At 44.0% G+C, this 13,996-nt stretch overlaps 1 protein-coding gene across 9 annotated transcripts in view; it reads left to right on the forward strand.

Moving 5' to 3' along the window:
* Positions 1–1,029: 1,029 nt before the first annotated feature.
* Positions 1,030–13,996, forward strand: part of ARHGEF7 (Rho guanine nucleotide exchange factor 7) — a 133,852-nt gene continuing 120,885 nt past the window's right edge. For all 9 annotated transcript variants that reach the window (XR_002124319.1, XM_019644783.1, XM_019644781.1 and 6 more), the window contains exon 1: positions 1,030–1,373. Coding sequence is in view for 8 of the 9 variants with exons in the window: in XM_019644783.1 (XP_019500328.1) it covers positions 1,209–1,373 (165 nt within the window). In the remaining variant the exon portion in view is untranslated. The remainder of the gene's footprint in view (positions 1,374–13,996) is intronic.

Below are 13,996 nucleotides of genomic sequence, written 5' to 3' on the forward strand. Positions count from 1 at the left end.
TGCATGTCTTTACTGCATCTCTTGCCCAAGTGTGACCTGGCCAAGTGGCCTGTTTGGACTGAGCTGTTCGCACAGTCCTTCCTTCCACATCATCTGTACAGACACAGTTTAGGCTCTGCTGTTTTCTTGACCTTCTTACCAGTGTTTGAAACATCACCATCAATTTAAAGTGGAGCTGCTCCGAGGTTTCTTTCTGGTTCTGGAGAGTGGGGCCGGCTGCCTCGCGGCAGGTGAGGTCACTTGCGCAGGAGCATGCCTCCCAGCAGGGGGCACGCGTGACACCGGCCACGCAGATTGGGGCATCCACGCCCCCCCCAAGGATCTCAGCAGCGCCTGGAAAATCAATTCCTCCTCAAATTAGACCCATCTGGTTACAGATTTAATTATCATTTGTGTTCTGTAATTATTGGCTTGCAAGGTGGCAGAGAGAAGCAAACGTCGCGTTTTCAGCACCCCCTCTCCCCCCTTGAAATAAAACTGGCAAAAATAAAAAGAGCATTCTGGGAAGCATTTAATAATTTAAACATTCACGAATTAAGAATATAAATGTTTCCGAGACCTTCCAGGAAGGGAGAGGGCGGCGGAAGGCACAGGGCAATGAGGAGCCTTTCTGGGTTCTCACGTCTGGAGGGGGCTGCGCATGGGGCCCGCAGGGCGCAAACGGTTAAGAGCGCACGCCGCCCGCGGGTTGGGAGTCCCGGCGAGCCGTCTCTGGCAGGCGGGCTGTCGCCTCCTGGAGGTCACCAGGCCCTTGGGGCGGGTGTCCACTGCCAGGCGCGCAGGTGCGGACACGCGCGCACTGCCGGGCCCGGGGGGTGGAGGGAGCACCGCCGCGGGGACCGAGCGCGGGGGTGCGTGTACGACCGGGGGGCCGGGCCGTTTCAGCACGGCGTCTTTTCTTCTTTTCGCAGTGATGTCATCGGCGGCAGCGGCTGGGAGCCGGGAGGCGGCGGCGGGGGCGGCGCCGGGCGGCCGCCGCAGGTTCATGTGCATGTAATGAAAAGGCACTTGACAGTCGGCCAGGACGCACGCGAGGGAGCGCGAGCCGGCCGGACCGCGGCGCCGCCCGAGCCAATCGCCGTCGCCGGCCTCTCCATGGGCGAGCAGGAGGAGGGGGCGGTGAGCGCAACCGGCCCGGCCGCGGCCGCTCCGAGGTGAACCGCGCGGAGTCGAGCTCGCGGCGCGGGGAGGCCGGGCGCGCCGCCGCTATGAATTCCGCCGAGCAGACCGTTACGTGGCTCATTACCTTGGGGGTGCTGGAGTCACCCAAGAAAACCATCTCGGACCCGGAGGGCTTCCTGCAGGCGTCTCTGAAGGATGGGGTGGTCCTTTGCAGGCTGCTGGAGCGCCTGCTGCCCGGGACCATCGAGAAAGTGAGTGCCCCCTGGCCCGCGCCCCCACGGCAGACAGGCCCCGGCGGTGGGATCCGCGGGAGGTGGGAGGCCTTGCGCCCCGCCTTGCCTGCGCCGCGGCCCGGGATGCGCGGAGACGCGCGGGCGCGGGGTCACTCGCATCGGCACCTGGTGGCTGCGCGGGGATGGGAGAGCGCGGGGCGCGGAGAAGCCCACGCGTCTCCTTTGTGCGCAGACCCGGGAACGTGGCTCGCGCGAGGGGCGCGCTGGCGGCGCGAGGACCCAGTGGCGGGAGCTCGGGGCGCCATTGTGTGCGGTGCGGACTGGGGAGGGGGCCGGGGCTGCGTTCTAGGGGAACGACCCCGGTGAGGCCCGGAGCGAAGGAGAGCGCTCTGTTCTGCCCTAAGGTGGAGTCGCCCCCCCTTCGTGACCCGGCCAGAAAACCGTGCTCCAGCACCGCGCACAGCTTCCTCGGAGGCTTTGTTTGAATACCTTTTGTTGGTGGTATTGTATGAGAGTTTCGCCCTTCGTTTAATTGACCAATTGCTATGCATTTTAAAAAGATGCATTCATAAAGAGCTCAGGGCTGGGTTGTGAAATGATTTACTGCCCTCCCCACGAAAGAATCCCTCACGTCTCCAAGCCCAGAGGATTGCAAATGCGGGGTTGGAAAGCCCTGGCATTCTTCAAGCTGGTTTAAAATTGTAGATTCCATTTTCAGGTTCCTATCTGATTTTGAACAGAATCCCTAGCCCTACAGACCCTGCTTCTCTTCTTCGTGACTGGTGGTTTCCCCGGGGCTGGAGTGTGAACCTTGACCCGCATCTCTGTGAGTGATTAAAGTTTGCTTTCCTCTCCCACAGCTGACAAAGCAGGGGCGAAGGGAGAGAAGCGCTTTTAAGAAGGATACGTTCTCTATATTTCACAAATACTACAATCTTATCCCATTTTTCTTCCAATACATAATCTTAAGGTCAACGATTACTTAAAAGGTGTTAAATGTAGAAATTAAAGTACACCTTGATTAGGGAAAACGATTTCATTTTTTAAATGGGAATATTGGCCCCAGTGCACAATAAAAATTGGCTAATAAAAATGTTAGGTGACTTTAAAAAGTAAACTGTTTAATCTTATAAGTTTGCACATGTCCTGGTGCTACATTTTAAAGGTCAGAAAAGATTTTATTAATAGGAATTTTGTATACGTACTAGTTTTAGTTATTTTTCTTACTTGGAACATATTTATGAAAACATAATCTGCATTTTGGGGCGAATAACTTCCTGCCTGTCCTGGAAATAAAAATGTTGCTTGTAAATGAACCTGATGTCACAATAAAATTATGATTTAAGACAGGACTAAGGAGCAGGATCTAACTTTCAAGGCACTCAAAAGACTTTGTTGTCATCTGGATATCAGAATCTCTGGTAATGAAAGACAGATGTTGAAAAGCATTGAAAATGCATGCTAAGTTTATCAAAATAGGCTTACATAAAATACCGTTCCATTCTAAGAGTGAAACTTCATATGCTGTCTAGATAAAAACATGCCACTATCAATGCATGTTATTTGGCATATTAACTACATTATTATTGATTGGCAGTCTTAAATAATCATTTTCTTTTAAATTCTAGGAAGATTTTCTTAGAACACTGTAGCATGCCTTTCATCTCTAAAACAACAAAGAGAGGAATGAATAAAATGTTTAGCTTGAAGAAAACCCAACATATTCTAAAACTATGGTCATTTGGAAATTTCTTCTATTGACGCTATCCCTTTATTTCCCCTAGGCCCCAATTGGTTTGTTTTAGACTGAGTCTATCACAATGAAAGTTTAACATCTAAATAGCAAATTATAGTCAGCTACTAATTCTCTGTGGTTCAAAGGTAGGCTTTTGGAGTAAAATATTAGCCATTTTCTCTGCCTCTGAAAACCTTGGGTTTTAGAAGTTTCATGAGCTTTTTCCATTTCCTAAGAAGAGTTATTTATTCGAGCTTTTGGATGTTTGCATGCACAGCAAATAATGTGTGCCACAAAGCACACACGCGGAACAGCTTTCACTGGAATGTGGGAATGTTAGTCTGAGGACGTTTTTCCTTAAAAAGGAACATTTGGAAACTGAGCTGAATATTCATATGGAATTGAAAGGATCTTAACTACTCCTTGTTTGCCATATGAACACACTGACAACTGGTGAATGGGGTGTAAGCAGCCTGCAACTTAACATTTGCAAATTCATAATTTAAAATTTTGAACCATTAGACTGGGGATAGTGCATAATTAAGAAAAGTTTTGGGGTGGCTCAGATTTCCCATATGGCTTTTATTAAGAAAACATGCCCTAATATGTTTCTTGCATTATGCTCATTTGTTCTATTTTAGAGCCAGTGTAAGGGTGGAGAACTGAGAGGACATTCATTTCAGTTCAGATTGTTCTCATTTTCAAAAAGTTTTCTGTTCAGGTTCTCCTTTATATATTGGGTACTCGGAAAAGTCATGAAGTATTTTTTCTGTGTTTTTCGTTGCAAAAATGCATCATGACTTTCCCGACAACCCAATAGTTCTGCTTTTCTTTAAGGTGGAAAGTTGGACAGGGAAAAGAGGGGACTATAAACTTGACATGAGCAGATCAGAAAAGAAACACGTTTCATTATTGCCGATGATATGTTTTCCGTTGAGGGGAGAGAGAAGTGTGGATTACAAGGTTTCCCAAATTTCATGTATGATGATCTTATACTTGGACTTTTCTCTGGTAATGGCCAGATGTTTTGCTGACCTGCGCTATTTGCTTCCCTCATTGCTCGTGTGATGGAAACACACACAAAGACCATAGGATCCAGTGAGCCCTGTTAGCACTGATGCGTTAACACTTTAAACATCCCTAGACTGTTTAATCACTGGGAGTGAAGTCGAGATACAGAAGTTTTAGAGGATGGAACATTATAGTAAGTCCCCGACTTACGAACATTCGAGTTGCGAACTTTCACAGATATGAACGGACCTCGCATTATGAACATTCGTAGATGTGAACAAATCGAAGTAGCTCACGTGTCTGCCGGACATTGTCACAGTTGTACTGCCGTGTGCTTACTGTACAGTGGGATAGTGTGCAGTAGTACAGTGCTCAATCAGAGCACAGGATGTCCGGAAGCAAGAAGAAAAGCAGTGGTGATGTGGAGGGGACTGCTAGGAAGCGCAAAGCAATAACCATGGAAGTAAAAGTGAAAATAATTGAGAGATTGGACCCAGGTGAAAAGATGTTAGATGTCGCTCGTTCTTATAACATGAATTGTTCAACCATTGGCTTTACATTGTATATTTGTGTCAAAGGTGGATAAGACTCACTTTCTCGAACTTATGAATGAATCCAACTTACGAACGTTCTCTCTGAACGGAACTCGTTTGTAAGTCGGGGACTTACTGTATTATAAGATTAACAAAATACATGAAAATAATGGAAGTCTTGAAGTGCTGCTTTAATTTTACTTGTAAATGCAGTGGATGAAGTTGCTTGAGTCAACATGAAAATGCAGAGAACCTGGTTCTTTCTCTCTATGCCCAGGATAACAGAACACACAGTAATCCATAAAGTGCTGCACAGGAGACACTCCATCAATCAACTTTTGTGGAATGTAATTGAAAGTCAGATGCTACCTTTCTGGTCTTGCTAGATGTCCTGGGTGTGCAGGTGTGCATGAGTTTAAACTGGTTTAAGGTGTTGGGCTGTGTATTAGTGTCCTGGGACTGCCGTACCACAGACTCGGTAGTTTAAACAACAGAACTTCATTCTCTCACAGTTCTGAAGGCAGATGTCCAATATCAAGGTGTGGGCAGGGCCGTGCTCTCTCTGCAGGTGCTAGGGGAGGATCTCTCCAGGCCTCTCAAGGTTTCTAGTGGTTCCTTGGCTTGTGTCAGCACAGCTCCAGTGTTCCCCTGTGGTGTCTTCTCTGTGTCCAAACCTCCCTCTTTTATAAGACACCAAGTCATTGGATTAGACCCACCCTACCCCAGTATGACCTCATCTTAACTAATTATATGTGCAATGATCTTGTTTCCAAATAGGATTGCATTCTTAAGTTTTGGGGGTTAGGATTCCAACATATCTTTTTGGGAGACACAACTCATCCTATAACAGGTTGTATAATAAATTTTAACCAAGTCAATTTATTAAGTACTTGCCTACCTTCAAGTGCCAGGTGCTTTGGGAGATAAAAAGACCAAACAATGGGTTCTTAGGGGGTTTTTTATAGGAGAAAACATAACTATATAAAAACAAGAACCATATGAAGCAGAAGGAAATCAAAAGTCTTAAAGTCAGGTGTAGATGAAAAGAACAGAGGAATTAAGCAGTCCAAGGAGACTGCATTTGAGCTGCCCAGGCTCTGGGGACTTTTCTGACACATGGGTTAGAATATGGTTTGCATTTCCCCAAACTGACCTGGCCGCCGTAGGTGATCTTCCACATTCTGATACAGCATAGGAAAAAGACAATACTGTTTCCTGATTGATTCACAGTTCACTTTCTGATCAGTCCTAGGATTCTGGGGAGGGTTGGGGATGGAGTGGGAATAGAAATGAAGTTTCATTAGCTGCTGGACAACAATTTTAAGTGCCCACTGTGAGAAATTTGCCTTTTTCTAGTTTCCTTTGCTCTAAGGATGTGGTCAGTGATGGCGGTGTGGTGTGGTGGTGAGTGTCTCACTCAGATTTGGAAGACTTGTGCCCTGTAGCTGTTCATAAATCCTTGTTGATTGGCTGATAAAGTACTCATAAAGTTCTAGTTCTAAAACATGTTATTTCCTACTGTGTTTTTAAGGCGACTTCTTTAAACCTTGCAAACTGAGTTATTGGTTATATCAAGTTGCTTCTAATGAAACTACCTAAGGTTTCAAAATGTTTAATTTTGCAGTAATAAACATCTGCTTTTGAAGCACGTGACTTTAAAGTACTAGCTCAACCCTGCACCCCAGCTGATTCTTGTTTTGGGTTTTAGACCCAGAGAGGAGGGCAGCTGTAACTGCATGTGCTGGCTCATTCAAAATAAAGCAAACAAAACTAAATTCAATTTAAGTCGGGAATGCCTAAAGTGATTTCCTGAGAGCTACACTAGACATGCTGTAGTGTTTATGCTGGCATCACGCATGCACACACATTTGCACACTCACACAGATACACGCACAACTGACTTGGGTTTGCAGGGTGCTGGGGGAGAGGATCACAAGATGGCCTTCATCAGAGGCAGCTGCCTCTGTGAACTCTGGAGGAATCCCGTGTGTGTGCTATCCCGGGACCTCATTCTATTAATAGAAGTAACACCCATCATGGCCTTCTCATTTCTTTAAGTACTGCCTGCCTTTATCTAGATCTCTCTTAAAGGCAGAAAAAAATGTGTACCTTGAGTTGCAGGCACCATGCTAAACTGCTGTCGCCATGTTATCTCGTGTCACACCCATTTCACAGAGGAGGACACTGTGGCACAGCAGTTTGCTGTGCCCAGGTCACCCAGCTGGAACATGGAAGTGGAGGATTCCAACCCAGGTCAGCCTGCTGCCAGAGCCTGAGACCTTTCAGGTGATGACAAAACTGCCTCTAGTGTAGCGCCTGCTGGCTGCCTCACCTGCACTAAATCAGGGGTAGATAGGTAGTTACTGCCTTCAGGAATTACAAGGCAGGTCAGGAAGCCAGACTGACAACGTGAGGGACCACAGTGGACAGAGCAGTGTCCAGGGCTAGATTGTGCAGCATAGACTGCTGGTCAGCAGGGATCCCAAGGTGGGAGGGGGTTCAGTGAAGACTGTCAGGAGGTGGGGGCAGGCAGCTGTTGGTGTGAGCAGTGCTCCTCCCTGGCTGGACAAGAACTCAGAGACAACTGGAAAGAGGACATATAGGGAGCACCGTTCTTGGGAGTATGGCCTCAGGAAAGCTCACTTTGAGTGTTCTCATTCATTCCCACGAAAGGACGTCCCCAAGGACTTTAATTGAGTTCTAGCTCTGGCGTCTGATAACACTCACTGTGGTTCCTGGGCTGTCTGACTCAGTTTACTGGGTGTCCACCTATATCAAGATTTAAAATAACATACTGTAATATAATATAATTCANCATCACTCCCAGTGATCCACTTAGGGTATTTGTACCTCCTGCTCTGCAACTTTTGGTTCTGCTGTATTATTAGGTTGGTGCAAAAGTAATTGCGGTTTCGGGCTGTGACTTTTAAATCATTATAACGAGGCTCAAACACATCTTTGTTAATTAAAATAGGAACCATTACAATCAACACATTTTTGCTGAGAAAAAAGTTTGGTTTTTCCTGTAGCATAAAAATCCGTCCTTTGGGATTTGATGAACTCTTGGAAAGCATTTTCTGCATTCTGCTGGGCGTGGAAGTGTTTTCCCTGCAAAAAGTTGTTGAGATGCTTGAAGAAGTGGTAGTTGATTGGTGAGAGGTCAGGTGAATATGGTGGATGAGGCAAAACTTCATAGCCCAATTCGTTCAGCTTTTGAAGCACTGGTTGTATGATGTGAGGTTGGGCATTGTCGTGGAGAATTAATTGGGACCTTTCTGTTGACCAATGCCAGCTGCAGGTGTTGCATATTTTTTTGGTGCATCTCATCGATTTGCTGAGCATACTTCTCAGATGTAATGGTTTCACCAGGATTCAGAAAGCTGTAGTGGATCAGACCGGCAGCAGACCACCAAACAGTGACCATGACCTTTTTTTGGTGCAAGTTTGGTTTTGGAAAGTGCTTTGGAGCTTCTTCTAGGTTCAACCACTGAGCTGGTCATCGCCAGTTGTATAAAACCCACCTTTCATCGCACATCACAATCTGATTGAGAAATGGTTTGTTGTTGTTGCATAGAATAAGAAAAGATGACACTTAAAAATGATGATTTTTTTTGATTTGCAGTTAGCTCATGAGGCACCCACTTATCGAGCTTTTTCACCTTTCCAATTTGCTTCAAATGCCAAATGACCGTAGAATGGTCGACATTGAGTTCTTCAGCAAGTTCTTGTATAGTTGTAAGAGGATCAGCTTTGATAATTGCTCTCAATTGGTTGTTGTCAACTTCCAATGGCTGGACACTACACTCCTCATCTTCAAGGTTCTCATCTCCTTTGCAAAACTTCCTGAACCACCACTGCACTGTACATTTGTTAGCAGTTTGTGGGCCAAATGCGTTGTCGATGTTGCGAGTTGTTTTGCTGCTTTACAGCCCATTCTGAACTCGCATAAGGAAATGGCTCGAATTTGCTTTTTGTCTAAAATCATTTCCATAGTCTAAAATACATATAAAATAAACAGCAAATAATAAATCATTAGCAAAAAAATATAAAGCAGGAAATTCACATTAAAAGGATGTATAACATAACCACATTTATTTAAGAACGTATTCCAATATCAAAGGCAAATTTCAACAATGCAAAAACTGCAATTACTTTTGCACCAACCTAATAGAAGTCATTGCCCTGGGGGAGACNAACTGAAGGGCCTGGGGGCCACAGGAAAGGTGGTGGGAGAGCTGTTCTTGTTTGGTGGGGGCATCTCTAGCCGTTTGGATTGCAGTCATATGGCAGCTGGAGTCGCCCATGCATCTGTCACTGTCAGTGGAAGGCAGCAGAGGCACACTATCCCTCTGGGAGTCAACTTTCCCCTGGACAACACCAGAGTTTGGGAGGTTCAGTGGTCCCCAAGACCTACTGGTCCCTCTTGAAGCCACTATAAGATGATGTGGTCCTAGTATGTGCTCTAGAGTCATCCATTTGCGGTGTGACCTCGGGAAACCTGCCTAACTTCTCTGAGTCTCAATTTTCTCCTCCTACAAATGATATTAACGATACCTGCCTGGAGGGGATGGCCTATTGGGGCAATAGGGTCATTATGAGGGTAGATGAGTAGATGTGAGGGGTTTTGTGCAGTGCTGGGCACAAAGTAGGTCCTCAGTACATGGCAGTTACTATTATTTTATGGATTGACACTGAAAACTTTCCCTGTCATGTCCAGGGAAAATCTAAATAGGATTTGAACCTCAAGGCCCCCCAAACCCAGGAATACTTCTTTATTTTAACAGCAGTGCAGATTCTTGCCACTTTAGGGGGCTGGTGGCCCCTCCCTTCCCACTCTGACAGACCACCATTGTCTGGGTTGGTAGTACCACTGAATTTGGCTTCCAGCGTCCTCTGTTTAGTGCCAGGTCCCCACGCAGCTGCTGAGCGCACACAGCTGCTGGCTCAGAGGGGCCAGAGGGCCAGCCTTGGAGGGTGGGGGGAGGGTCTCAGGTTTCATGTATATAGAGTTTCATGCTTGAGAAGGGCCAGGAGTCACAGATGGGCAGTGAGGGCCTGGCCAGCCTGTGTCTGAGGAGTTGGGGCTGTCCGTGGGCCCTGTGTTCCATGTACAACTTCTGACTTTTCCCTCCACCAGTTCTACCAAGTTAGGAGAATTTATTTTCTGGTGTTTTTATATTTCTAACTTTAGCTCTGAATTCTTAAGATTTATGAACCAAACTGGTAATCCTCAGCTCTGTTTCTGCAGGCTAGTGCTGAGTCTGCTGTAGTCTAAAGGCCAGGCAGAAGGGGCGAGGATGTTTACATAGGATGTGTGACGATACATTTCCAACACATTTGTTTAAATTATTTAAATCTAATTAATACATTTATTTGGTTCCTACTATGTGCATGCTAGTGTACACATCATATGCACAGAAACACATATGTACTTACTGGGTTCATTTTACATGCATGCTAATATATTACGTACATCACACACAGAAGCGCATGAATACACATGTATGTGTTCTAGGTCACCTTTTCAGGCAGGTTATAAGAGAAACCATAGGGTCTTAAGTGTAAGGATTTGTGAATTCTCAGTGAGAAGGAATTCTCAAGAGGTCATCCAGTCCAAACTCGTAATTTTACAGATGGGTTAACTGAGGCAGTTGCATATGGTTGTGTAAGTTGTGCAGTGCACAATGTAGGGAGCCATTCACACTGCAGTCTAAATGAAGCATGTCTCCAGGACTGTGCTGGGGGATGGCTCTGGGGTAGTGATGCAGAGAGGTGAGCCTTCATAGAGGTCAGCCTCCTAGGGCACAAAGCACATTAGCGGAGGGCTGTGGTAGAAGTGGCCTGAATTCACCACCCCTCCTGCAGCTTTGCCCCTTGTAGGGTGACATTGCAGCTCCTTCCATCCAGAGGTGGAGTCTGTTTTTTCACTTCTTGAATCAGAGCTGGCCAATGGAATGTGGCAGAAGTGCTAGTTCCTAGCCCAGGCCTGAAGGGGCCTTGTCTGTTTCCGAACTCTCTCAGCTAGACCTCCACCCCGAGGACAGGCCCAGGGCCTGGACACTAAAGGATTCAAGACCACATGGCAGAGAGCTCAGTCGTCCCTGCTGAGGCCTCTGGGACTCACCTACAGTCCACCAACCCCGACCCCAGCCAAGATGGCAGGGCTGCCACTGAACCAGAGTTGCCCACTGCATGAGCAAGCCCAATAGAGACCAGAAGGACTGCCCAGAAAACCTGTACCCTCATGCACAAAGATAGATGCTTACTTCAGCCTGCCGCTGAGGCTCTGTGGCTGTTTGTTAGGTAGCTCCACTGTGGCAATAGATAATGGATACAAGGATGGAGAATAGAAGTGGAATTTTGTATATAACTTTGTTATTATTACACTTGGAATAGCTTTTTTTTTTTAAGGAGCTGATAATACTTTCTTTTCTCCAAAGAAGCTTATGTAATTCATAACCAAAAAAAAAAAGTGTATGTAGAAGGAATTTAAGCCTCTTCCAGTTTATGTTAAATTGCTTTAGTCTAAAACGGGAATCCACAGTTTCAAGTTTGCTTTGAATTTGCACAGTTTCTTGCATTGAAGTCTTGTTCTGGCAGTATGATTTTTGTTAGCAACACCTTCCTTAAAACGGTCAAGTTTTGGGTTATTTACAAATACCCTGGCCTGGGATGGCCTTTCTCCCTCAGTTCTGAGTGTCTCACTACTAAGATCTTATGCTTAAGAAGATGCTTTTCCATCTATTTCCTGTCCTTAAAGTAGTTCAAGTTCATAAGAGATTTTTAAGTATCCATCTGCAGTTAGCAAATTTATTCAGAAGTCTTTTGTCAGGAGTACAGATTTTTCTGAAGAAGCTTATTGCTTTCTGAACACATGCCAAAAGATTATAACTTTGTCATTCACTTTAAGGAAGAGTGTTGTGATTTTGATGGAAAATGAGAGGTTTCAGAAGAATCATCCTGGTGCTAATTGTGTCTGCTGTTGGCTCCCAGGAGGAGGAAGAGACCATCAGAACACATGGAATCTTATTGCAGGCCTTCATTTCTCTAGTAACTTTATTGTCATCTTTTCTGTGAGGAGCTGAAGAAATTGCCTTGCTCAAGACCTGTGTTTGTACAGTGAATCTTGCAAAACATTGATGCTGGTAACAGATTTCTTCTCATGGAAACATGAAATTTTCTGGTCATAGTTTTCCTATTTGTTAATGCATTTTTGTTTCTTTTGAAAACAAGCTCTATAAATAGAATGTGGCCAAATTCTTGACAGACTTGTGGCAAAGGTTAAACTTCTAGAAAGTACCATAGAAGCCTTACTTTTAAGTAACAAGAGACTGGAATTGAGTGTTTTGCAGACGTTATCAACTGAAGACAAATGGAGAAGTCGAAGAATTCTTTTATTGTACCTCCAACAAAGTGCATTTACTTAGATTGAATCCGAGTAACTGCCATGTCAACAATCTAAGGGTGGCTCTTCAAATAAATAACAGTAACGGTATTTTGTTGGGTGTGAGTCTTAAGCATGCTGTTTATGAATTGATAAAATAATGTTCTGGGAGTGAGAGAGTACTCACCCTGCATATAATTAAGTCTTTTATTGTCTGTAATGGGGCTTTCACCTTAAGAAGCTAGAAAAATAAGGGCAAATTCAACCCCAAGTATGTAATAAAAGAGAATAATAAAGAAGAACAGAATAGGAATCAGTGAAGTAGAAAAAAATATTACTAGAGAAAATCAACAATTGGCTTTGTTGATTTTTTCTAGTAATTTTCTGTTGGGTCTTTGAGAAGAATCGTAAAATTGGTAAACCTCTTAGACTGATCAGGAAAAAAGGAGAGAAGACACAAATGACCAATATGAGGAATCACTATAGACTCTACAGATATTAAAAGGATAGTAGTGGTATATTATGAACATTTTTATACCAATAAATTCTATAATTTAGATGAAGTGTACAGTTTTCATGGAAGACACAGACTACCGAAGCTCATTCAAGAAGAAATGGATGACCTTAATAGCCTTCTATCTATTACAGAATTTAAATTTGTGGTTAAAAAGCTTCTCATAAAGAAAATTGCAGGTCAGATGGCCTCACTGGTGAATTCTACCAAACAATTAAGGACTTGTATCTGGAATATATAAGGAATCTCAAGATTCAATAATAAAGAAACAACCCAATTTAAAAAATGGACAAATGGTTTGAGCAGACATTTCACCAAAGAAGATACAGATACGCAGAGCACATGGAAAGATACTCAACATTGTTAGTCGTTAGGGAAATGTAAATTAAAACCACAATGTGATACCACTGTGCACCTATTAGAACAGCTAAAACTTAAAAGACTGCATGCTGGTGAGGATGTGGGGAGCTGGAAATCTCATCCGCTGCTGATGGGATATAAAATTGTACAACTGCTTTAGAAACCAGTGAGTCATTTTCTTAAAATATTAAACATACATCTACCAAATGATCTAGCCATTGCATTTCTAGGTATTTACCCAAGAAAATGGAAAGGACATGTCCAAACTAAGCCTTTTGCACAAATGTTCATAGCAGCTTTGTTTTTCATAGCCACAATCTGGACACAACCCAGATGTTTTCCAAATGGGAAAGGGATAAAGTATGGTATATCCATGGAACACTACTTCACAATAAAAGGAAATGGATGAAAATTATGCAGAGTAGAAGAAGCTAGACAAAAAAGTACATGCTATATGATTCTACTTACATAAAATTGTAGAAAATGCAGTGTAATCTACAATGACAGAAAGTAGATCAGCACTTGCTTACGGCACAGGGAGACCTTTGGGGGAGATGGGTGTGTTTGTCATCTTGATTCTGGTGATGGTTTCACAAGTGTTCACATGTCAAAACTTATCAAATTGTACACTTAAATTACGAGCACTTTATTGTACATCAATTATATCTCAATATGAGTTATGTGACAGTATTCACCCTGCGTATAATTAAGTTTTGTCGTATGTAATGGGGCTTTAATTCATTTCACTGCCAGTCCCTTACTTTTGAACCCAATTGTGAATCCAGAAAGCGTGTATAGAATTTTAATGTACAAAGGTAAATAGTATACTTAGATACTTAGATTTATGCCAGAGAGCTCATCTATTTATTTTTTCATCTAATCTTTATTGGGTACCTACTATGTTTCAGGAATTGTGTTAGGCACTGGAGATGTAATCATCAGGAAAAATAGACCTGGATACTGTCTAATGGGGGAGAATAACATTGAGGTAATTATGTGAACTAATTGTTTTTCAAAATGATATACATACTGTGAGAGCAAGGAACAGATTTCTAAAAGTGTGTAGCCGAGGAACCTGATTTACACTTGGCAGATGGGGCCTAG

This window comes from Hipposideros armiger, unplaced genomic scaffold (genome assembly GCF_001890085.2).
Source record: "Hipposideros armiger isolate ML-2016 unplaced genomic scaffold, ASM189008v1 scaffold_91, whole genome shotgun sequence".
In the NCBI taxonomy this organism is placed as follows: domain Eukaryota; kingdom Metazoa; phylum Chordata; class Mammalia; order Chiroptera; family Hipposideridae; genus Hipposideros; species Hipposideros armiger.